The following is a 23,385-nucleotide window of genomic DNA, read 5'->3' on the forward strand; positions in this document are numbered from 1 at the left end:
ATCTCTTCAAGAGGTAGTCCAGCACTGTTTTCTTTATTTCCTCCGTTGAGGGTTTTGATGTTCTTCAACATTAGAATATAGCCTTCTTCTTTATTACTGATGCTAAGAGAGTAATCTTTGTGTTCTGAACTCTTTCCTTACTCCACTACTCCAGTTATATTTTCTTGTTTCAGGTTTACACTAAGGACATGGTGACTGACTTTGATGAGAAGCATGATGAATATTTAATATTACTTCAACAAAGAAACCGGTAAGATGCAAGGTCACCAGCACTTTTCATATTATGGAAACTGGGCTAATGCTTGTATCTATTAACAGAATATAGAAGTAGACAGTGGTGCAGAGTCTGGGTAGAGGGAGAGTGTCAAACTTTGGGCTCCAGCCCAAGCAGGAACATCTAGACCAGGGGTTCTCAAACTGGGGGTTGGGACCCGTGAGGTTCTTACATGGGGGAATCACGAGCTGTCAGCCTCCACCCAAAACCCTGCTTTGCCATCATCATTTATAATAGTGTTAAATATATAAAAAAGTGTTTTAAATTTGTAAGGGGGGGGGGGGGTCACACCCAGTGGCTTGCTATGTGAAAGGGGTCACCAGTACAAAAGTTTGAGAACCACTGCTCTAGACTGTTATTTTTGCTCCCATGGCACAAGCTGGAGTCAGTTGACCCAGGCTCTGAGATTTGCCTTTGTTGGTTTTTTTGGGTTTTTTTTGGCAATGTACATACCCAGAGTATTCACTTTATTGAGAAATGCAACAAATAAATAAACCCTACTTAGATGATTCTGCTTGTGTAGCCATTATTTTCCATATTTCTCTTGTTTATTACCACTAGTGATATAAGCATGAAAATAGGACTCTTGTTTCATTCTCCAGCCAACTTTCTTTTTGTGACATCACATTCTTCTTCACAGCTGTTTATTGTGTTGTCACAAACATAGCCTAGGCAATGAGCAACATCTGGTAAACTCTTATAGACCAAAGATCCTGTTTCCATGCAGATATCGCCAGTAATAAAGTGAATGAAAGAAATGAAAGGGCAAAATATATTGGGATCTTCAACCCCATAGAGATCTGGAATCACAAGGGATGGGACTGAGCTGGGGAGGCTCTCAGCCCCAAGGTTGGCCGGAACAATTAAGTGTTGTTTACCCCTTCACATAGCACAAGAACCTAGGGTCACCTAGTGAAATTATTAGGCAGCAGGTTTAAAACAAACAGAAGGAAGTGTTTGTTAATACATAGAGTTTAGTAGCAGTCGGGGCTTGTTAACTTTTCTTTCCAGAAGAAGACAAAAGGAGAACAGGAGATGCCCTGCTAGGTGCTTCTGGAACTGGAACAGCCAAGCTACTAGACAGGGTTAAGGAGCCCTGCTGTGACTTGGACTTTGTTTAAAAAGACTTTGAGACAAAGAGCAAGAATATTGGTTTGTTTTTTTCCCATACGTCAAGAAAGGGAAATATAGACAACTTTAAAAAGAGTGTGCTGTGGCTTTCCCTCATGGTGTTACAAGGGGTGTTACTGGTGGGGTGTGTGAGCAGCGTTGCCTTATTGTAGTTTTCCTTTTCTTCGTGATGATTCATGTTCACCCCTTTTTCAAGACTATGATAAATTTTGTACAAAGTATGCCTTAGAGGTATCAATTGAAAACTCGTAATTTACTAATCATTATTGTCCTCGTAAAATATGTGCAGCAACACTCTATGTAAAGTTATACAATTCTGCTGTATGACATTACTGAGACATATCCGAGTTTAGAAAAGTAGCCACAAACCAGTTCCTCAGAGACAAAAGGTTAGCTGATGCTGTGGCCAGGTGTCAAAAAGATCAAATAGACTTTCACTTGGTAAAGTGGCCATTCTTTGGCAGGAAACAGGATGTAAATCAGATATTTACCTGTTGGCAAAGAAACAGCTGGAGGTTCCTGTCCCCACAGACTTTCTGTCTCCCGAACCTCAGCTGGAGATGATTCTCAAAGACGAGGAAAAATATAAGAAAGGGGAACAGATGCCCCAAGTTATTCCTCCCTTTCTCTCTACTCACGGTAGCCACAATGCCTGAGGAACAAAGAAACAGCTTTAGAATGAGGAAAGGATCCTGTCTGAAAGAATTCAGCTAGTAAGACTGCTGAAGCATGTGGTGAGAGAGACTTTTACTTCAAATTCACTTAGCTTTGTTAAGTTAGGTATTAATTGCTCTTTATTTTCATTTTCTTGTAACCAGCTATGACTTTTATGCCTCATTGCTTGCAATCACTTAGAAGCTATCTTTCTTTAGTTAAGGAAATAAACTTGTTTTATTGTTTTATCTAAACCGGTGTGCTTGGATTGAAGTCTTTGGGAAATTCCATTTGAGATAACAGGATTTGTGCATATCGTTTTCTATTAATAAAATGATGGACTTTATATGCGCTTGTGTTGTCCAGAAGAGGGCTGGGCAGTACAAGATGCACATTTCTGGGGGAAGTCTGGAAATGGGAATTTGCTAATGTTGCTCTGCAGTGTAATGAAAGGGTGACTGGCTGTAGCACTGTTACAGTATAACTGGGAGTAATTTATATGCTGGAGGCTTTGTGTGAGCAGACCAGGAGTGGTAACTCTCACAGCAAAGCACTGTAAAACGCACCACAGGCTGGAGAACTGATAGGTCACAGCTGTTCTTCAGTCCAGGTTGTATCCTGGGTAATGTCACCGTGGTGCAGCAGATAAGGAATATGCACAGCTTGTTATTTTAAGTGAAGTTTACACTTTAAGCACTGGTATAGCGATTTTAAGTGAGTCTCAAGTGTGGTAGCTAGAAACAGTCAAAAAGAGGTTACAGTTGTTTTCTGTTTGTTTATTTTGGGTAATGGAAATAGGAACAGTAAGGCATAAAAATGAACAGTGAAACAACTGGAAAGTTAGAGATGGGCAGATTGGAAGCAGAAAAAAAGGGGAACTCCAACACCAGAAGTGGCTGACAGAATTGAGACTAAAAGAAGCAGGTACTGCCTTGGTGCGTAAGAAAAAGAAGCATGTGCTACACGGGAAGCTGAAGAAGCCACCCACAGAAGAGCCCTGGAATTGAAATAGTAAGAAGCTGAGGAGAACGAGAGAAAATATAATCTGGAGCAGAGAGAAAATATAGTCTGGAGCAGATAGAAAAACATGGGAAGATCCCAGAGTCACCGACATCCTCCAGTCAAGATTATCCACAGCTGGGACCAATTATGTTCTGCATAGGAGACAGACTGCATTGAGGAGTACTTCACCACTTTTGAAAAGCTATGTGAAGTTCATAAGATTTCTGAGGACAAGAAAGTCCTCACACTGGTGTCAAAACTGTTGTTAAAGCTTTGAATGTATTTAATTAAATGCCAATTCAGGGAGCTTTGATATATTTTATATTTAAGGAAACTGTTTTACAAAGGTTTCAGAGGGGTAGCCATGTTACTCCTTGTTGTTTTTGTTTTATAAAGGTTTCAAATCACTCCTGAAGTGTATAGGTGAAAAATTTAGAAATCTTAAAGGGAGTGCTTGCATGAGTCATACTGAATATGTTTATAAGGTGTGTGACCTAATAAGAAAATGGGTAAAGGGAAAAGGGGCTGCAGATTATGATTGATTGCTTGATCTCATTACTCAAGAATATTTCTTGAGTATATGCACTGACAATGTAAAAAATTGCCTATGGGCTAAATCTGTAGCAGAAATGAGTACACTGGCTGATGCCTTTGAGCAAGCCAAGATGTCTAATTGGCTCTCCTGGTTATCCCCATCCCAAACCTCCTGTGAAGAGGGAGGGCCCAAGAACGTTTTACCAGTGTGACTCCACTAAGCATCTGAAAAATCAGTGCCCTGAGATGAGAGAAACTAAGCCCTATCCAATCCATGTTAATGCAGCTGTCATCAGCACAGTAGCCTCAGAGGCACCTGCAGTTTACCTGATGAGTAGGGCCTTACCAAATTCATGGACATGAAAAACACATCGCGGACTGTGAAATCTGGTCTTTTGTATGCTTTTACCCTGTACTATACAGATTTCATGGGAGAGACCAGCGTTTCTCAAATTAGGGGTCTTGACCCAAAAGGGAATTGCAGAGGGGTTACAAGGTTATTTTAGGGGGAGTTGTGGTATTGCCAGTCTTACGTCTACGGTGTCTTCAGAGCTGGGCGGCCGGAGACAAGCGGCTGTTGGTTGGGCATCCAGATCTGAAGGCAATGCCCCACCAACAGCAGAGCAGAAGCAAGAGTGACAATACCATACCATGCCACCCTTACTTCTGCACTGCTTTCAGAGCTGGGGGGCCAGAGAGTGGTGGCTTCTGACTGAGGGCCCAGCTCTGCAGACGGCAGGGCAGAAGTAAGGGTGGCAATACCATACCATGCCATCCTTGTGTGCTGCTGCTGGTGGCGGCTTTGCCTTCAGAGCTGGGCTGCCGGCCAGTAGCTGCCGCTCTCCAGCTGCCCAGCTCTGTAGGCAGTGCTACCCCTATAATAACCTAGTGACTCTTCTGTCCACAGCTCCTTTTTGAGTCAGGACCCCTACAATTACAACACTATGAAATTTCAGATTTAAATAGCTGATATTATGAAATTTACTGTTTTAAAATCCTGTGACCGTGAAATTTACCAAAGTGGACCATGAATTTGGTAGGTCCCTACTGATGAGTTTTAATGGAGCTGGCCCTGCAGAACTAGATATGGAATTTGTTAAGTTTATCAAGATCAATAACAGAGAGTGCATAGGGTGGCAAAACTCCAGTGCACAGATTTCTCTGGTTAAGCAGAATGTGATCCAAGACACTAATATGTTACCTGGCTGAATGGCAGAGGTTATGGGAGGATATAGGATGGGATGGGAGGATATAGGATTCCTGTGCCATTAGCTAAAGTGCATGTGGAGTGGGAAGGTTTAGAAAGTGATTTGACCATAGGGGTGGTGAACAATATCCCTACTGAAATGCTTGTTGGGAATGATTTTTTTTTTTTCATGTAGCTAAGGCTATTAATATTGTAACCCACATCAAAATTCAGTGATGCAAGAATACAAAGAGATATTTTCTAATAAGCAAGGGAAGACACACTTGCTAACTCATAAGATCATTACAAAAGGACCACAGCCACCTCCCAGCAGACCCTACAGGGCCACTGGCAAGGTACAAGAACAAATTTGCACAGAAATACAAAACATGTTAGACCTAGGAGTAATTAAAGTCTGACAGCTCTTGGGCATTATCTGTGGCCTTGGTCCCTAAGAAAGACAACATATTAAGGTTTGTGTTGATTATAGAAAACTCAGTGCTGTTATAGTACCAGATATATATCCCATGCCTAGAATTGGTCAGGTGCTGGACATTTTAAGCAAAGTTAAATATCGGCGTTCTTTTGATTTAACTCAAGGTTATTAGCAGATCCCTTTTGGATGAGAATGCACAGAAAAAATCTGCTTTCATCACAGATATAGGACTCTATGAGCTCACGATGTTACTGTTTGGCTTAATTAATGCTGGGGCTACCTTCCAGAGGCTGGTTAACCAAGTGTTAAATGGTTAACAGACTTCACAAGAGCATATGTGAATGATATTGCAGTGTTTAGCAACACTTGGGCTGAACACAAAGAACACTGAGAGTTGTACTGTCAAAACCTAAGGAGGCAGGCCTAACCATAAAGCCTCTAAGTGTGAAATTGGAGCAGCCAGAATTCCTTATCTGGGACTCTGTTTCAGTGTGTGTGGCGGGGGGAGGAGTCAAATATCCCCGATCCTTTGAACGTAGAAGCCATTGTGAATTGGCCTGTACCCCAAACAAAAAAAAAAAAGAGGTCCAATCTTTCATAGGTCTTGTAAATTATTACAGAAGGTTTGTGTCGAGGTTCATTGATATATCTGTAACGACAGATGTATGTAAAAAGACTAAACCAAACAAAGTTGTTTGGATGAAAGCATGGCAGGAAAGATTTGATAAGATAAAGAAAATCTCATCTAAAGATCTTGTCTAAAAAGCTAACCCTAATTTTGACAAATTGTTTGAACTGTGTACAGATGTTGTATCTGGTCTAGGTACACTGGTCTAGGTGTTGTGCTTATGGTCTAGGTACACTGGTCTAGGTGTTGTGCTTATGCAAACAGGAGAATAACAAGAAGCACGCAATTGTTTTCTTAAGCAAAAAATTGACACCAACTGAAGAGAATTATTCTATCATAGACCAGGAATGCTATGCTGTAGTGTGGGCAGTTAAGCAACTAATGTCCTAACTTTTCAATATGAAATTCAAGGTCTTAATAAATCATTCACCATTGATCTGGCTAAGCAAACTAAATGCTAAGCTTCTGTGCTGGCGCCATATACTTCAAGAATTTTATATGGAAATTGTGCACATAAAGGGAAAAGAAAACATGGTGGCAGATGCCCTGTCTAGGAAGGAGGGCCCTGACCTGCTGCTTCTCACTTCTTGTACACTGCCTTACATAAAGGGGCCTTGTCACAGACTCCTTTGGAGTCTGTTTCTTTGGAGGGTGACTTCTGCCCTCACTGGGACCCCCGTTAGTTTGTTCCTGGTCAGGGTAGTTTTTTGACTGTGTCTGGAAGCATGCCTCGGTCTCTTAACTGTGCTCAGGGAGGGAGGCTGGTACAGCATGTTGCCCCTTTGTTGTCCCAGGCCCTTCTATCTTCCACTCCAACTTTCTCTGCACTCATTCCTTTATAGTGTAGGAGCAGGATTTTATAACTGTACTGTGAAAATTAATGTATGATTTGATTTCATCCTGCCAGCCACCCTTTTTGAATAGCAAAAAGGAATGACCCTGTGGGACTATGGGATTCCGTTTCCCATATGCATTACAAATTGGGCCCTTTTAGTTCTTTGTTTTAAGGTTTAGTTAGTAAGAGTCAGAATCCTGTATTATGTCTATGTTAAGTAGATCAGAGGAACATTGAAGACATGGGCCTCAGTGTGAATTGTTTTGGTTATAAAACTTAGCAAGGTTTAATTTACAATGTCTTTTTGCTTGATGTAAAATACTGTTGTTTGTGTTCTCAAAGGTCTCTGTAAAAGACTGTTTGTGTGATTAGAAATGCATGCATAAAAAAAAATAAGGTGTAAAGGCCATTGTTAACCAGATGGTCAAAAAAGAAGGAGCGAAAACACTTATCAAAACTTATTGACTCCAGAAAACCATCAACATGCATCCATGATTGAGGAAGGGCAGATTAATAACCCTAAGGTGGAGGCTGGCATCCCTAAAAACAATTAATTAAATCAAATCCAGGACAGAATGACCCCGTCGGAGGTGTTTTGAAAGATTTACATCGAAAAATAACACCAATTAAAAAGTAACCGGTCAAAAACCGACACAGCAAAATCCATAAACTTCACACACACACACACACACACACACGCACACAAAAAGATGATAAAAACAGGGTGCTTTGCCATGGGACTTTGGGTTCATCTTGCCACTACTCGAGGACCATTGAATCGTGACCGACAGAGCCTGGCTCCCCTCTGCGACCAATCTGGCTGGCCACTAGATTGATCCAAACTCTGGACTGGTAACTATCAACATCATGTGGCGGAACTGTGTGCACGGTATGTGTGTGTAACTAAAAAAATATGCTAACTGCTGTATTCTCAATAAATGCGGCATGTTGCCTTCTCCCCTATAAAAAAAACTCATGCTTTGTTTAAGCATAACAATAGTATGTCTTGTTTCCTCTGTTGAGTGCAGCTGTGAGTGCCTGCCTCCATGATTGACAGCTCTGGCAGCTGCGTGTGGGTGTGGCTGAGTGGCTTGCCTGCAGATAGGAAATGCTCCTTGTGACACTCTGTACCTCAGAGGAACACCCTGCACCCCCATGTTCATCCTTGTAATATGATTGTGTGGTATCCAATGCAAAGTTTGTCATGTTGGGTGTCTTTGGAAGGCTCCCAATGCACTGAGCATTGTTGTTATAGTAATGTTATAGGTTGTAATTTCATGTATATAGTTATGAGGCTGAAAATGTGTCCTCATGGCTTAAAACAAGCCCAGGCAAAACTCTTCAGAAGCAGAGGGGCAGTTCACACCTCATCAGGGCATGTATGGGACAAACCAAGCCCACCCTCACAGGAACAAAGGACACTGGCTTAGGCAGCAACAAAGGATCTGTTGGACTCTCCAGTGAGTCACCCCCCTTCCGTTGGTCAGCTTGTGACTGCGATGAGCTAATGCTCACCTAACTCTGAAGGGGGTAGAGGGGTAAAGCCGAGAAAGAAGAAAGAACATGATAAAAGAGAGAGATGTTTGCCATGCTCTCTCTCTTCCACCTTCATCTACAGACACCACCACCAAGCGAATGAAGTGCTGCTGAAAGGGGAGAATATGGTTGAAGGGCAACCAGCCAGCCTGCGGTGAGAAGCATCTAAGTTTGTAAGGGCACTGAAAGTGTTAAGATCAGCTTAGAATGCGTTTTACTTTTATTTCATTTGACCAAATCTGACTAGTGCTTTGACTTAGATTTTAAGTTATTATATCTTTTGTAGTTAATAAATGTGTTTTGTTTATTCTACCCGAAGCAGTGCGTTTGGTTTGAAGCGTGTCAGAGACTCCCCTTGGGATAACAAGCCTGGTACATATCAATTTCTTTGTTAAATTGACGAACTGATACACGCTTGCAGTGTCCAGCAGGCATAACTAGACACTGCAAGATGGAGGTTCCTAGGGTTGTGTCTGGGACGGGTGATATTGGCTAGTGTCATTTGATTGCACAATCCAAGCAGCGACTTGCCAAAAGTGCTCGCTCAGGTAGCTAGGAGCAGCTTACATGCTAGAGGCTGTGTGTGAATAGTCCAGGGGTGGGGGTTCTCACAGTGGAGCAGGAAAAGGCTGGCTCTCAGAGTCCAAGGTTGGAGTGACCTAGCAGATCTCCAGTCCAGACAACGCCAGGGGAATGTCACACTCCTCTCCTGCATAAGCTCAGTATGAGTTTTGTAGTCCCCATTATAGGCTGTGATCTCAATTGGGTTCTTTAGCAAGAGGGCCTTCAGCAGGGGACAAAATTGCTGCCTTATTCGCTATAAATGTGCAAATGTTGGCAAGACTGTACGTGTTGTGCACACACACTGGGGTGGGCAGGAGGAATTCAAATATCAGAAGACAGAACAAAAACCATGACTGATATTTTTTTAAATCTCATATTTGGGACAACAGCATGACTTCGGGGGGTGAGAGGGGAAGGTCTGACTCATGATTTCTGAGCTTTCGGGGTTGCAATACTGTGCAGTACACACTGCCAGTGGAGCACTGTCAATTAGTTTTATTGTATATAAAAATAAATGCACATGCAACATATGTTTTTCCTGAACTCTCAACTTTGCTGAATCCAAACTGATACTGGACTGCTGGAAAAAGCTTCATTTGACTTTTTTTATTTGTCTATTCTTGAAAACAGCGCAACCATTTAAAAAAAAAAAAAGGTTTTGAGTGAAAGTTTCAGAAATAAATTGCTTCCTGAGTTTAGCGCAAATATTCTAAATTTCAGCTAAAAATATAAAATGCTCCATTAGAATGGAAATGCTTGGGCAGCCTTAATATAGGTGTCACAATGTCTGTAACTATAAAAGCACTGCACAAATAGAATAGTTCCTGGCAGTTATACCTCAAAAGCTTTTATGATTCAGATTGTGAATATGTTCTTCTGCGCCACAAACCAGCAGTATGTATCTACTGTTAATTCATAAATAGTTCTCTGAAGACCATATTAATTATTATTCCTTCTGCTTTAGGATATTGAGACATTTGAAAAGAAAGGATCCCATGCAAATCAAACTAGAGCATTTAGAACAAGGATTTTCTCTGTATCTAAATGGAGCTAATTCAGAGACAAGAAACTATCGCAGAAAACCCAGTTTTCAAGAATTCTTTAGATGTGGGTCGCAGACTGCAAGGATAAATGGTGAGTTAAAAGTAATAGTTACTCAATATCTTACTACAGTCACCATTTTAAACCTTTGCTTATTAGATGTGTAAGCTATCGGCATGGCTACTGGATTTTAAGGAGGGTGGGCTGTGCGGGAATACGGGTGGTAAGACAGTGCTAGCTGAATGTGGTGAAAATGAGGCTCTGTGGCACCTCTTCATCAAAGCACTAATGCCTATACTACACTACAGATACATTCCTAACAGGAATCCTGATTATAACTCAGCGGAGCCCCATCCAGATCCAGTATTTAATGTAAACTGGATCTTAAACATATTCGTAACCAGGCTGAAGTTATGTAACACAGTTGGGGCTCTAGTTTGCTAAGTGTTGAAACCCACATAGTTGTAACCAAATATTGCGTTTTTTCTCTTTTTTTTACCCTCCTACGAATTTGTCTAAATTCAGTTTCCATCCATTGGATATCATTATGCCTTTGTCTGCTAGAATACAAAGCCCTCTACTATCAGAAATCTTTTTATGTACAAGTTACCTCTTACCTTTTTGTTTGATAAGCTATAAATAGATTGAGCTCTTTAAGTGTCTCACTGTAAGGCAGGTATGCCAGTCTTAGTTCGTAGGCCTCAAACCTCCTACAATCTCTCTTCTAGAGGTAGACTATATCCATTAGTAGGCCATTGTCCTTATGCCCTAATCATTCAAGTGTTGATCAATTCAGATCAAGATATGTCACAGGTATGTGTGTGTATGAGAGAGAAAAAGAGGAAAAGGCAGAAGTGTTCAATAAATATTTCTGTTCTGTATTTGAAAAAAGCAGGATGGTGAACTCACATCACTTGAGGATGATGAAATACTTTGCTGTCCATTACTAATAGGGGACACCTGGTAAAATTACTCGTATTCAAGCAAGTTCAATGTCAGTCAATCAGAACTATGCAGTACAAATGTTCAAATTAACATCAAGTTGACTGAGACCATCTTAAAAAGAAATACTGCTTAGCTTGATTCTTTTTATTTACCTTCTTATCTTTAAGGTTTTAGAGTTCACACAGGGAGGGGTCACACACACACACACACACACTTACCCTCCCTCCCCACACACACACGGGGAGAGGTGACACACACACACACACACTCGTGTACACCTCTCTTACACAAGGGAGGGGTGACCAACTGACCAGACCCTCCTTGCCTGGCGTTCTCCGCCCTCCATGCCTGTCTGGGCTCCTGAGACAAACCAGCCTCTCCTGGTACTTGGCACCATGTCTTCCCAAGGAACACATGGGTCACATGCCCCTGCTCCCCAGATTTCTGCCAGGGGTCACACCAGAATGTGGCCAGCAGCAGTCTTTTGGCACTGTGTGGGAGGGAAAGGATGGGATCTGCTTCCAGATGCAGGGGAGAAGAAGAGAGGGAAGGAATGGCCTGTCCTCTGTCTTTGAAGAGCTCATCTCTTCTCCCCCGCTGCACTCCTGTATGTCTGAAAGCTGCTTGCCCCTTTCTGCCCGCACATGCAGGGCTTGGCTCCACCTGGCCAGTGCCCCGGGCTGCAGGGTCTTGGGCTTTCCCGGGGCACCAGCCAAGTCAGAGGCAGTGGGGGAAGGAAGGAGCCTGCCAGTCAGACTGTTGGTGACCTGAGTGCTCCAACCAGGGGCTGATTCTCTGCACAGCCCTGGGAGCAGGATGCGCCCCACCAGGAGGGATATGGAAGAGTAGCAGGGCTGGAGAGGGGCAGGGGGAGAAGGGGCAAAACAGGAGGAGGACAGTGAGAGGGGGAGCACGTAAAGGGCCGATGGGTGGGCAGCAGAGGCAACACATAACCAGCCATCGCCTGGCATTTTTCTGCACTCACCAGCCACTGCAGCTCACTGCCAGTGCCAGCCAGAAACAGAACAGGGGGTGGGCCCTGCTGGCTGGGAGCCGGCGCGCAGCCAGGACTGCGCTGAAGGACCAGAAAGGGGAGCAGCCAGCCCAATGGGCTGCATCTTTGTCCCGCCATCAGCCTTGCACACCCATCCCCATTGTCGGCTCCTGGACGCCCCTTCTCCCCTCATTCACCACTCAGAGTTGTAGAAGAAAATCTCTGGTCACTGAGGTTCATTTTTAATAAATCTTGTAATGAGTAGCCTGACTGCAATCCAGAGCCAAATAATGGAAAAGCTGATATGGGATTAAGTCAATGAAGATTTGAAGGATAGGAATATAATTAATGCCAGTCAACATGGTTTGATGAAAATAGATCTTATCGAATAAGCCTGATTTCATTCTTTGAGGAGATTACAAGTTTGGTTGCTAAAAGTGTAAGTATGAATGAGGGTTGATTTTATGAGTTTGCCAAGGTGCCATTTAGATATTAAAAGTGAAATATAACAAACTAGATTTGCCAATTTTATAAGTGTTATAGCCATATCAGAATGAAATATAATTATATTACCCTCTTTTTATTGAGTCTAGGGAGCTTTAGTTTAGTAATTTTAATGCTAGGTTCTTCTCAGGTCAATTTTTACCTGGGACAGTATTTCTAAAATCAGGACGTTTGGTTATTCTTAACCAATCAACAATTTATTAATTCACCCAGAACTATATCCATCTACAATCAACAGTTCAGTAAAACTTTGGTACAACCAATGTTTTAGGCCGTAACTGGATACAAAAGATACAGTCTTGCAAGGAATTGTCATAGACTAGGGGTTGAGGTTCAGCTATTCTACCACATAACAATACAAATCACCAAGATTTCTTCTTATATTTACTTATGATCTTCAATCTTCAGTTCTTTAGTATCTCTACCACATTTATTATACTTCCAGTTTCCTTCAAGGAGTAAGGATACACTTGTTTTAAAGGCACTTTTAAGGATGTTTTCCCTGCTGTTGAATGGTTTGGGCTGAAAAGGACAAGTTTAAAATATCAAGCTGTTGCTTAAAGTTATTGTTTTATTGTGTGTTGCTTTAAATCTCTTAGGTTAATTTGCTTAGACTTATAAAGGAGAGCATGCAGATAGCATTAGTTAAAATTCAAAATATGATTTCTTGAGGTCTCACTAAAAAGTGTAGACTCATTAAAATAATTTTCAGTTATTTATATTAAATAACAGAAGGTGAAATACAATCTTATTTGAAATCTCACCACTTCTTTAGGGTTTACAATAGCGCAGGAGATATTGTCCACCTATGAAGAGCCAGTTTATTTGATTCATAAAGGCATACAAATGTTCAGCTTCTAATTTGGGGTGAAAGGCATAATGGCAGGATGAAACAGATTCTCCATGGTATATTTGATTCATAAGGCAAACAGATTTGGAATGAAAACATGTGAACTGGGCTTCTTGGAGTAAACAGAAAATGTGTTCCCTGACATAACATGCTATTTATGACTGGTTTAAACTCACAGCTTCCCTGATTATCTCTTAATTGAGATTCACTTACAGAATGCAGTATGCCACCTTGCATAGGAAGGCAGGGTGTTACTGTGACCCAAGGACCTTGTGATGCCAACTGGCAGAGGGTTCTGAGCTTCTGCCAATCAGAAGTGACAGCACCTATGGGGGAACTCCAAATGGCGGCAACTAGCCAGAAGGAATTACTGCCAAGCTTGTCATAGAATATCAGGGTTGAAAGGGACCTCAGGAAATCATCTAGTCCAACCCCCTGCTCAAAGCAGGACCAATCCTTAGGCAGATTTTTGCCCCAGTTCCCTTCATGCCCCTCTCAAGGATTGAACTCACAACCCTGGGTTAGTAGGCCAGTGCTCAAACCACTGAGCTATCCCCCAGCATCTCCCTGAAAAGCATTGGGATTGTGCAAACATTTTTGAAAAGAACCATGAGGATTTGCTGCCTCTGCACCGAAACTATGACTGCCCTATAAATCTGCAACCTGGGGTGAAGATCCTTTATGGACTGATAAATGTAATATCCAAGCTTGAACTGGCAACAGTTCATGAATACATCCATGAAAACCTGCCCAAGGGCTTCATCTGGTACTCTACCCTACCAGCAGAGGCTCCAGTCTTTTTCATCAAGAAAAAGTGTTAAGAAAAAGGACAAAACACAGTGCCTTTGCGTAGATTGGTGGGCTCTAAACCATGTAAAGATCTGAAACAGCTTGTAACGGGTTGGATCACAGAAGCCTCCTTGGGGCTGCCAACTGATGTGCCAAGACTACTTCTGCCCCTGCTTTCCCTGCTAGCTTGAAACTCCAGAGCACTGCCTGGCTGTGCCAGACACACTTGCTGGCCACAGACACAGACCCAGGTCTGAACCACATCCCACAAACTGCAAGCTTAACTGAAAGCAGCTTAAGAAGAGTCTTTAACACTCAGATGCCCAACTCCCAATGGGGTCCAAACCGCAAATAAATCTGTTTTACCCTGTATAAAGCTTATACAGGGTAAACTCATAAATTGTTCCCCCTCTGTAACACCGATAGATATGCACAGCTGTTTCCCTCCTCCCCTCCTCGGGTATCAGTGCATACTCTGGGTTAATTAATAAATAAAAAGTGATTTTATTAAATACGGAAAGTAGGATTTAAGAGGTTCCACGTAATAGCAGACAGAACACAGTGAATTACTAAACAATATAATAAAATACGCAAGTCTTTGCCTAATACAGTAAGAAAACTGAATACAGATAAAACCTCATACTCAGAGGTGTTCAGGTAAGCTTCCTTTTACAAACTATTCTCCTTCTAGTCTGGGTCCAGCAATCACTCAGACCCCCTGTTGCAGTTTATCTCAGGTATCCTTGGGGGTGGAGAGGCTATCTCTTGAGCCAGCTGAAGACAAAATGGAGGGGTATCCCAGGGGTTTAAATAGATTTTCTCTTGTGTGTGGATTACCGCCGCACCCCTCCCCCCCATAGAATTCCAGCTCCAAGATGGAGCTTTGGAGTCACATGGGCAAGTCACATGTCTATGCATGACTCAGAACTTACAGGTGGCAGCCATGGTTCACATGCGACCTTGTACATCCTCATGTAGACTTCTTATATGGATTGGAGCTTTCCAAGAGCCATTATCCATTAAGTGCTTCTTGACTGGGCACTTGCAAATTCCTTTCTAAAGAAGCTGACCAAATGTCTTACTAAGGCTATTTAAAATCAAACAAGTATACAGCCAATATTCATAACTTCGACTACAACAATGACACATGCATACAAATAGGATTAATATATTCAGTAGATCATAACCTTTATGGAGAGATGTTACATGGCATATGTAGCATAAAATATATTCCAGTTGTGTCATATATACATTCATGAGCATATTCCCATAAAGCATTATGGGGTGCAACGTCACACTGGTATCCCCTGCCCTTAATCTCAGAATTAGAAGATAATGTGCAGTCTGCCAAAATTTTCAGCTTAGTGCACATCATGTCAGGGGACAAATAGAAGACCACATGTCGAACCTGCCATGAGCACTTCAAATATTTAGTAATGCCATTCAGGTTGACCAATGGTCCTGCAACCTTTCTCAACACTTTGTGAATGACACATATTTAGAGACATCCTGGATCAGTATGTAGTCATCTATCTATCCTGATGTCTAAAAACACAAGTATGTCAGTCTTGAGCATTGTTACCACGTTCATTCCATCCTGGAAAGACTACAAAAGCATCGCCTGTCCACAAAGTTGGAAAAATATACCTTTGACCAGTCTTCTACAGAATTTTTGGGTTACATCCTCCCCACAGAGGGTGTTAAGATGTACTGCCAGAAGGTGGAGTCCGTCTGTCACTAGATTCTGCCCTGGTCCTGCTGGGAGTTACAGCACTTCCTGGGCGTTGCTTCTTTTACCAGTGATTCCTCCCAGGCTTCTCAGGGCAAATAGCACCCATAACCAACTTCCTCCATAATGCCACCAAGTTTGTTTGCACACCTGAAGTTCACCGTATTTTCGAACAGCTCAAGGCTGCATTCACCAGCACCCCCATTCTAGCACACCTGGACCCAGGCATTCATAGTGGAAGCTGATGCCTCTAATGATACTCTCCCAGAGGTGTGGTCCACGGCAAATCTGACACTCCTGAGCCTACTATTCCCAAAAATTTACCCCTCCTAAACAGAATTATGAAATATTGGCTAAAGAACTACTTGCAATTAAATCAGCCTTTGAAGAGTGGCACCGTCACCTCGAAGGAGCCTGACACTCAGTGCAAGTCTTTTCGGACCATAGGAACCTTGAATATCTGTGGAAGGTTCAGGCCATGAACCAAAGACAGCTCAGGTGGACATTATTCTTCTCTCGGTTTGACTTCATCATCACCTCTCGCCCGGGTACCAGGAAGGGAAGAGCTGATGCCTTATCCTGAAAGGAGGAATGCTACCAAGGGTGCACAGATCCAGCCAAGAACTACTGTCTCCTAAAACCTTTCAACTTCCTCAGTGCCACAATGCACCAAGACTTGCTTGATCTAATTCAGTCCACACAAACAACTGGGCTGGAGCCCTTGTGTTAGGACATAGGCCCCATTCACAGCTCAAACCTGCTGTCTGCCAAGAAGGAGCTCATCAGGATGAGCATGGTAACCTGTTACTCTTGTGGGCAGTAGAGGCAAATGAAGAGGGAATGCAAATATGTCTGGATTTGGACAGCAGAAGAGAAGGCTCATATGAAGGCTGCACCAAGTTGATGGTCCTGGTAGGGGTTCAAGAGAAGATACTAGGGCTTGTAGACTCGGATGTGAAAAAATGGTGAAAACCACCCTGCTGGGTGAGAGGATCACCTTGTGGTGGTTGGGTGGGTGGTTGGGTGGGTGGGGGGACGATGACAGTTTCTTTGCAGTGTGCACATACAGATGACTGGAACTGACAGTGGGGACCCATACTGATTCGATCATGGTAGCACTGAAAATTGGCATACCCTGTGATAATTGGCCAATATTGGCCTGCCTTTTGGCAAATGGGTAATTATAGAATCATAAAACCATGGGGTTAGAAGGGGCTGCAAGGGTCATCTATTCTAACCCCGTGTCAAGATGCAGGATTTGTTGTGGCCAAACCACCCAAGACAGATGACTGTTCAGCCTCCTTTTGAAAACCTCCAGTAAAGGAGCTTCCAGGACCTCCCTAGGTAGTCTGTTTTATTGCCTACTGTTCTTACAGTTACAAAGTTTTTCCTGAGATTTAATCTAAATCTGCTATGCTGTAGTTTGAACCCATTTCCTCTTGTCCTGCCTTCTGTGGCAAAAGAGAACAACTTTCTCCATCTTTTTTATGGCAGTCTTTCCAGTATTTGAAGACCACTATTATGTCCCCACTTAATCTCCTCTTTACTAAACTAAACATACCTAATTCCTTCAGCCTCTGCTCAGATGGCCTGCGTTCCATCCCTTTGATCATCTGTCTTGCTCACCTCTGGATTCTTTCCAGTTTCTTTACATCCTTTCTATACATTGGTGACCAATATGGGCCACAGTACTCCAGCTGAGGCATAACCAGCTTTGAATAAAGCAGTACTATCACCTCCCATGACTTGCATGCCCCTGTTAATGCAACCTAAAATTGAATTTGTTTTTTTTTTTTGCAACAGCATCGCATTGCTGACTCATGTTGAGGTTGTGCTCCACCACAACTCACAGCGCCTTCTCAGCAGTGCTGCTGCCAAGCCAGTTTTCCTCCATTCTGCATTTGTGCATTTGGTTTTTCTTCCCTAAATGTAGCACCTTACATTTGTCTTTGTTGAATTTTATTTTGTTGTCTATAGCCCAGTTCTCCAATTTATCAAGATCCCTTTGAATTTTAGGTCTTTCCTCCAAAATGTTTGCAGTGCCCCATAGCTTTGGGTCATCTGCAGATTTGATCAGTATGCCCTCTATTCCTACACCCAGGTCATTTTAACAAAGATGTCAAATAAATCTGGACCCAAAAGAGATCCCTGTGCAGCCCCACTCAAGACCACCATCCAATCTGACGTAATTCCATTAATTGTTACTCCTTGTTTGCAGTTGTTTAACCAATTATGTATCCTCTTAAGGATAGTTCTGCTGAGCCTGCATTTCTCCAGCTTATTTATGAGAATGTCATGCTGGACTGTGTCAAAAGCCTTGCTGAAGTCCAGGTATATTATATCCACTGCATTTGCCCTATCCACCAAACTATTTACAGTTAATCAACTGACCAGTGCCGCAGCATAGCCTCACGCAGGTCCCGGCTGGTGGGCACCATGGACATAGAGGATCTGATGAGGAACTCTGAAGACCCCTTGGAGGGGATATCCTGGGGACCAGGATTGTCCAGAAATAATTATAGATTCTAAGGCCACAAGAGAATATTGTAATAATTTAGTCTGACCCCTGTATAGTACAGGCCAGAGAAATTTCCCAAAATAATTCAGAGAGCAGCTCTTTTAGAAAAACCATCCTATCCTGATTTTAAAATTGCCAGTGATGTAGAATCTACCATGACCCTTGAATATTGCTCCAACAGTTAATTTCTTTCAGTGATAAAAATTTACACCTTATTTCCAGTCTGAATTTGCCTAGTTTCAATATCCAGTCATTGGATCACGTTATACTTTTCTCTGCTAGATTGAAGAGACCATTATTAAATATTTGTTGCCCGTATAGATACTTATGGACTGTGATCAAGTGACCCCTTAACCTTCTCTTCGTTAAAATAAATAGATTGAGTTCCTTCAGTCTGTCACCGCAAAGCGTATTTTCTAATCCTTTAATCATTCTCGTGGCTCTTCTCTGAACCTTCCCCAATTTATCAACATCCTTCTTGAATTGTGGGCACCAGAATTGGACAATGTATTCTAGCAGCAGTCACACCATTGCCAAATACAGAGGTAAAATGACTTTTCTACTTCTACTTGGGATTCCCCTGTTTGTGCATCTGAGAATCACATTGGCTGTTTCGGTCACAGAATTGCACTGGGAGCTCATGTTCAGATGATTATCCATCACACCTCCCAAATCTTTTTCAGAGTCACTGCTTCCCAGGATAGAGTCCCCCATCCTCTAAGTATAGCCTACATTCCTTGTTCCTAGATGTATACATCTACATTTAGCCATATTAAAATGCATAATGTTTGCATGTGCCCAGTTTACTAAGCAATCCAGATTCTGTTCTCTTCGTTGTTACCATGCCCCAAGTTTTGGTTCATCTGGAAACTTTATCAGTGATGATTTTATGTTTTCTTCCTGGTCATTGATAAATGTTAAATTCCATATGACCCAGAACTGATCTCTGTGGGACTCCATTGGAAACAGACCCTCTCAATAATGATTCCCCATTTACAGTTACATTTTGAGACCTATCAGTTAGCCAGTTTTTAATCCATTTAAAGTGTTCCATTTTAATTTTATATCATTCTACTTTATTTAAATTAAAATGTTATGCAGTATAAATGAACACCATACAGAAGTCTGTTGCATCAACATTAGTACCTTTGTAACCAAAATTGTAAGCTCATAAAAAAAAAATCAAGTTAGTTTGACAGGATCTGTTTTCCATAAACCCATGTTGATTGGCATTAATTGTGTTACCCTCCTTTTCTTTATTAATAGAGTCCCATATCAACCACTTCACTATCTTGCCCAGAATTGATGTCCGGATGAGGGACTTATAAAGACCCAGTTTTATATGGAACCCTTTGTTTCCAAATTTCTGTGTGCTGTCCTATGAATCTCTATCTTTTATTCAATAAATGTATACATACTTTTGCTATAAACAAATCTTAAGTGGTGCGTGCTAAGCAAAGCTGTGTTCTAAGGTGAACTATTAAACAATGGTGTGCTGTTCCTTTGGGAGCAGTGGGCCTGGTAATTCTGTGAGTTTCCAGTTGGGCGGGGACTGAAGACTATAGGGGATACTTGAAGGACTCTTGGGTTGGTGTGTGCCTGTCACTAACCTGTAAAGAGAGAGTGGAGCCTGTGGAGGTAGTTGCTACTGATCCCAGGCAGGCACAGACAAGGTTCACTTATGCTAATGGCAGGTAGTAGCAAGGTTCCTCACAAACCTGGGTACTCCCAGGGAGCATCACACTTGTGTTTAAATTTTTGTGTGACGTTGGAATCAAAAAACTGTCTCAGACCTGGGGAGACTTATAAACATTCTGAAAGAACTCCAAGGAAGATATGTGTTATCAATGAGATTGTTCCTAATTCCTGTTTCAGATTCTGGTACAGCGGCCCAAGTAAAAGAAATTGAACTGCAAGGACGCAGCACGCAGACTGCACCAAGCAAAATCCAGCGTAAAGGGTGGTGTCAGGTATGGTGTGGCAGGGAAGAATGCATCCTTGGTGAACTGTTTGGGGCAGCAACAAGTTCGTTGGGAGGCTGTTTCCTGACCCTAATGACATCCCTTAGTTCTGCAGTGTTACACAGGTGCACAGGGAGACACACTGTGCTGTTGCTTTAACCTGAGACGTAGTCAGTAGGGAATTCTTACATTCCTGAATTAAAGAAAAAGAGCAGTATATATTGGTAGTGGATATTGCTTCCCCATGGAGGACAGTGGTCGTCAGCCCCGCACTTGTTTACCCCACAAGGAAAAAAGTATTTTAAAAAAAATCTCGTAGGTGATCAGTTTATCAGAATTCAGTTCGCTGTGTGTGCAGTAAGGTGTCTTGATCGATGACATTTTACAAAATTGCTCTGGAAGCTTGGGTTTGACAAGATGGATAGATATGGTTGCTCGTTACCACTGGTTGCAGCAGTAGCTATGGCATGGTTCAGAGGATGTGTGCATGCCCCAGATAGCTAATATTGTTAATAGGATCCCTGTGGAAAGAATAGGGAACGTGATTTCCACCTCATGTTATTGGGGGAAAGGAGGTGGGGAACAGCAGAACAAGGGTCTCTTGATTAGACCAGGGAACAGAATTGCTGCAGGAACCAGTTTGTGGAAGAATGAACCTAATGTTTGTGTGCCTGCTATATTATCTTCCTTCGGTGACTTATTCTGCTTATTTTCATAGATTTTTAAGGCCAGAAGGGACCATTGTGATCATGTGATCTCCTGTATAAACAGGCTATAGAATTAGTCAAATTTGTAAATTTTACAGTTCCAGCCTGGACTGATTTTAAAGCAAGATGATTGAAATAACTGATTTCAATCATTCATATACATGTAAACTTGATAACTTGTACATGTCTCGCTCAAGCAGTGACTTGCCTCCTTAAGAGATTTCTTCAGTCTTCATTTTTGATATATTAATTTTGTATGATAATATTAGACCATATTTCTTCAAAATATAGTACATGCACCTGTTTCATTGAAATTCCTAGGAGTTTCACCACTAATGGGAACATGCTCAGATCCTATGTAAGGAACATTACTTGAACTAAATTAAATCCAACCACAGAGAGCAGCTTGCTAGACATTTTTTAGAAACTAAACTTTTCCCTTATTAGGTTTACACTTTCAGCAAAATGTTCAGTACTGTGTTATACTGAAATGATACAGTATTGCTAGTAATCTATTATCTTGTGAGAGGCCACAACAAACAGTCTCCCTAGGGAGCCACCTGTATGTTTTGGGTTTTTTTTATATCATCCATGTCATCAGCAGTATGCGTTTCTAAATTGTTTCTTTCTTACTACCAGACTTTGTATCTGTTCATCACACTTTGCATATTTGGCCCATAATTTTTTTTAATTAATTAATTAATTTTATTATTATTTTGTCACTGTCAGTAGGTACGGGGACACCTTTAACGTATTTTCCCATAGAGTAGTTTCTCTGATCTAGAGACCTTACAGGCTTTTCCCCTAAAATGTCTAGTAAGATAGCTGAGCAGCCTAGCCAGGGTTTCTCAACCTGGGGGTCAGGACCCAAAATTGGATCGCCAGAATGTTTCAAAGGGTCACATGGCAGCTCCCATCATTGGTGCAATCCATTTGATTCAACTGTATAATGCAAATGCAGCCATTGCTAATACTTGTAACAATATTAGATAAAATTTCAGATGAGAGAGTATTATTAAGTTAATAATATCACTTTAAACTTAGGGAAGGAATATTTTTCCAGTTACATTTGAAAGTTTATATCTAATATGCATGCATGGATATAACATTGTATGAAGCATGTGATAATTACATACTTAGTGTGCTAATAACAGAAGAAAGATGTGATTTGTTTGTTTCTTTTTATAGAAACCTGTGCAGATTAAAACAGAAAGTGGCTCTAGACTCTGCATTTCTCCCCCTCCGGAGTACTCTGATGATTTTGAACCTTATGAAAGCTTGAATATGGAGACAAACGACTATCATATTAATTGCTCCCAGGTACAGATTGATTTCTGCTGTGGTATTGGTCATGATCAAATGTGAGTCTAAGTGAATGTAGACTCAATTGCCATAGTTTTGGCAGTAGACCAATACTCACTAATTCAAGCGAACCCATTATAATGTATATGGCTAACTAGAGTATTTGGGAGTGGGTAAAAGTGACACCAGAAGGATCAAAAATGAAAACATCTAATGTATCATTTAAAAAGCATCAGTTTAATCTAATTGCAGTCTTCAACACTAAAATACTTAAATCATATTTGTATGTCTTTTGCATGGTGTCACTACAAGGCAGAATTAAGGGTTCTGCTGAAGGAAAGCTTTCAGCCCTTAGAGTGATTGTCCACAAAGATTCCACTCTCCCAATTTTTGGGTCAAGGGCAAACTTTGTCAGTGATAATTTTATGTTTTCTTTCAGGTCATTGATAAAGATGTTAGTAGTTAAGGACTTTATAGAATTCTTTGCCATATAATTTTGACCAGTTTCCACCCCCATCCACCTTCTTGTGTATGTCCTACCCCATGTCTTCTATTTGGACCTGCACACTTTTGGTGTGGTTGGCCATTTTGAAAAAATATTTATGGGGAACTTAGGGTGATTTGTATGTGTGGTTTTTTACATGTTAAGGTTAGAAGAAAATAGGGTTTTTTACACACTTTTAGAGAAAAATAATTCTATAGGTTTTTAGATAATTTACAAAATAAAAGGATTATCACAAAGTGCTAAAGGAAAAATGTCAGAAAAGAGAGTTTTAAAACTGCACTAAAGGAATGAGTTTTAAAACACAAACATGTTAACAAATCTCTTTAGAGGAAAAATAATCTTTATTTATTTTTTGAAATAAAAGTTATGATGCTGGCCGACCAGGACTGCCTGCTCTTGCCATGGCTTTAGGCCTCAGCCGAGCACTGACAAATTAATCACTGGAAACCAGTCTGCTTCACCTGTGTACTAGTATGGTTATGATGGGTATTGGACTTATAACAATGTGTTTAGTGTTTAGACTTTAGAAAATTCTTGTAAGATGCTGCATACATTAACCTCACTTATAATATCTTTATCACATGTTATAAGGTAGTATTTAAATTTTTGCTTTGTATCTGTAAAACATATTTGCTCTGAACTGAGTCAGGAGGGATCATCTTCTGTCCATCAAGAAGGCCTTTCAAAACTAAATGGGCCATTGTGGGACATTACAATACAAAGACTTGGTTAATTTCCCCTTCAAACCCATGAAGAGGCT

General features: G+C 41.4%; 1 protein-coding gene across 2 annotated transcripts in view; it reads left to right on the plus strand.

Annotated features, from left to right (window-relative positions):
• KATNIP (katanin interacting protein) overlaps window positions 1-23,385 on the plus strand; it is a 166,640-nt gene that overhangs the window by 4,463 nt on the left and 138,792 nt on the right. The window contains exons 2-5 of one of the 2 annotated variants that reach the window (XM_032794660.2): window positions 174-250; window positions 9,745-9,914; window positions 20,026-20,120; window positions 22,007-22,138. In XM_032794660.2, the coding sequence (XP_032650551.1) occupies window positions 189-250; window positions 9,745-9,914; window positions 20,026-20,120; window positions 22,007-22,138 (459 nt within the window). In that variant the 5' untranslated portion in view covers window positions 174-188. Of the gene's footprint in view, window positions 1-173; window positions 251-1,627; window positions 2,140-9,744; window positions 9,915-20,025; window positions 20,121-22,006; window positions 22,139-23,385 lie in introns of those variants that run through there. The other variant, XM_032794661.2, reaches the window with a different exon arrangement.

Source organism: Chelonoidis abingdonii, chromosome 9, assembly GCF_003597395.2.
Source record: "Chelonoidis abingdonii isolate Lonesome George chromosome 9, CheloAbing_2.0, whole genome shotgun sequence".
NCBI classification, from domain to species: Eukaryota; Metazoa; Chordata; order Testudines; family Testudinidae; genus Chelonoidis; species Chelonoidis abingdonii.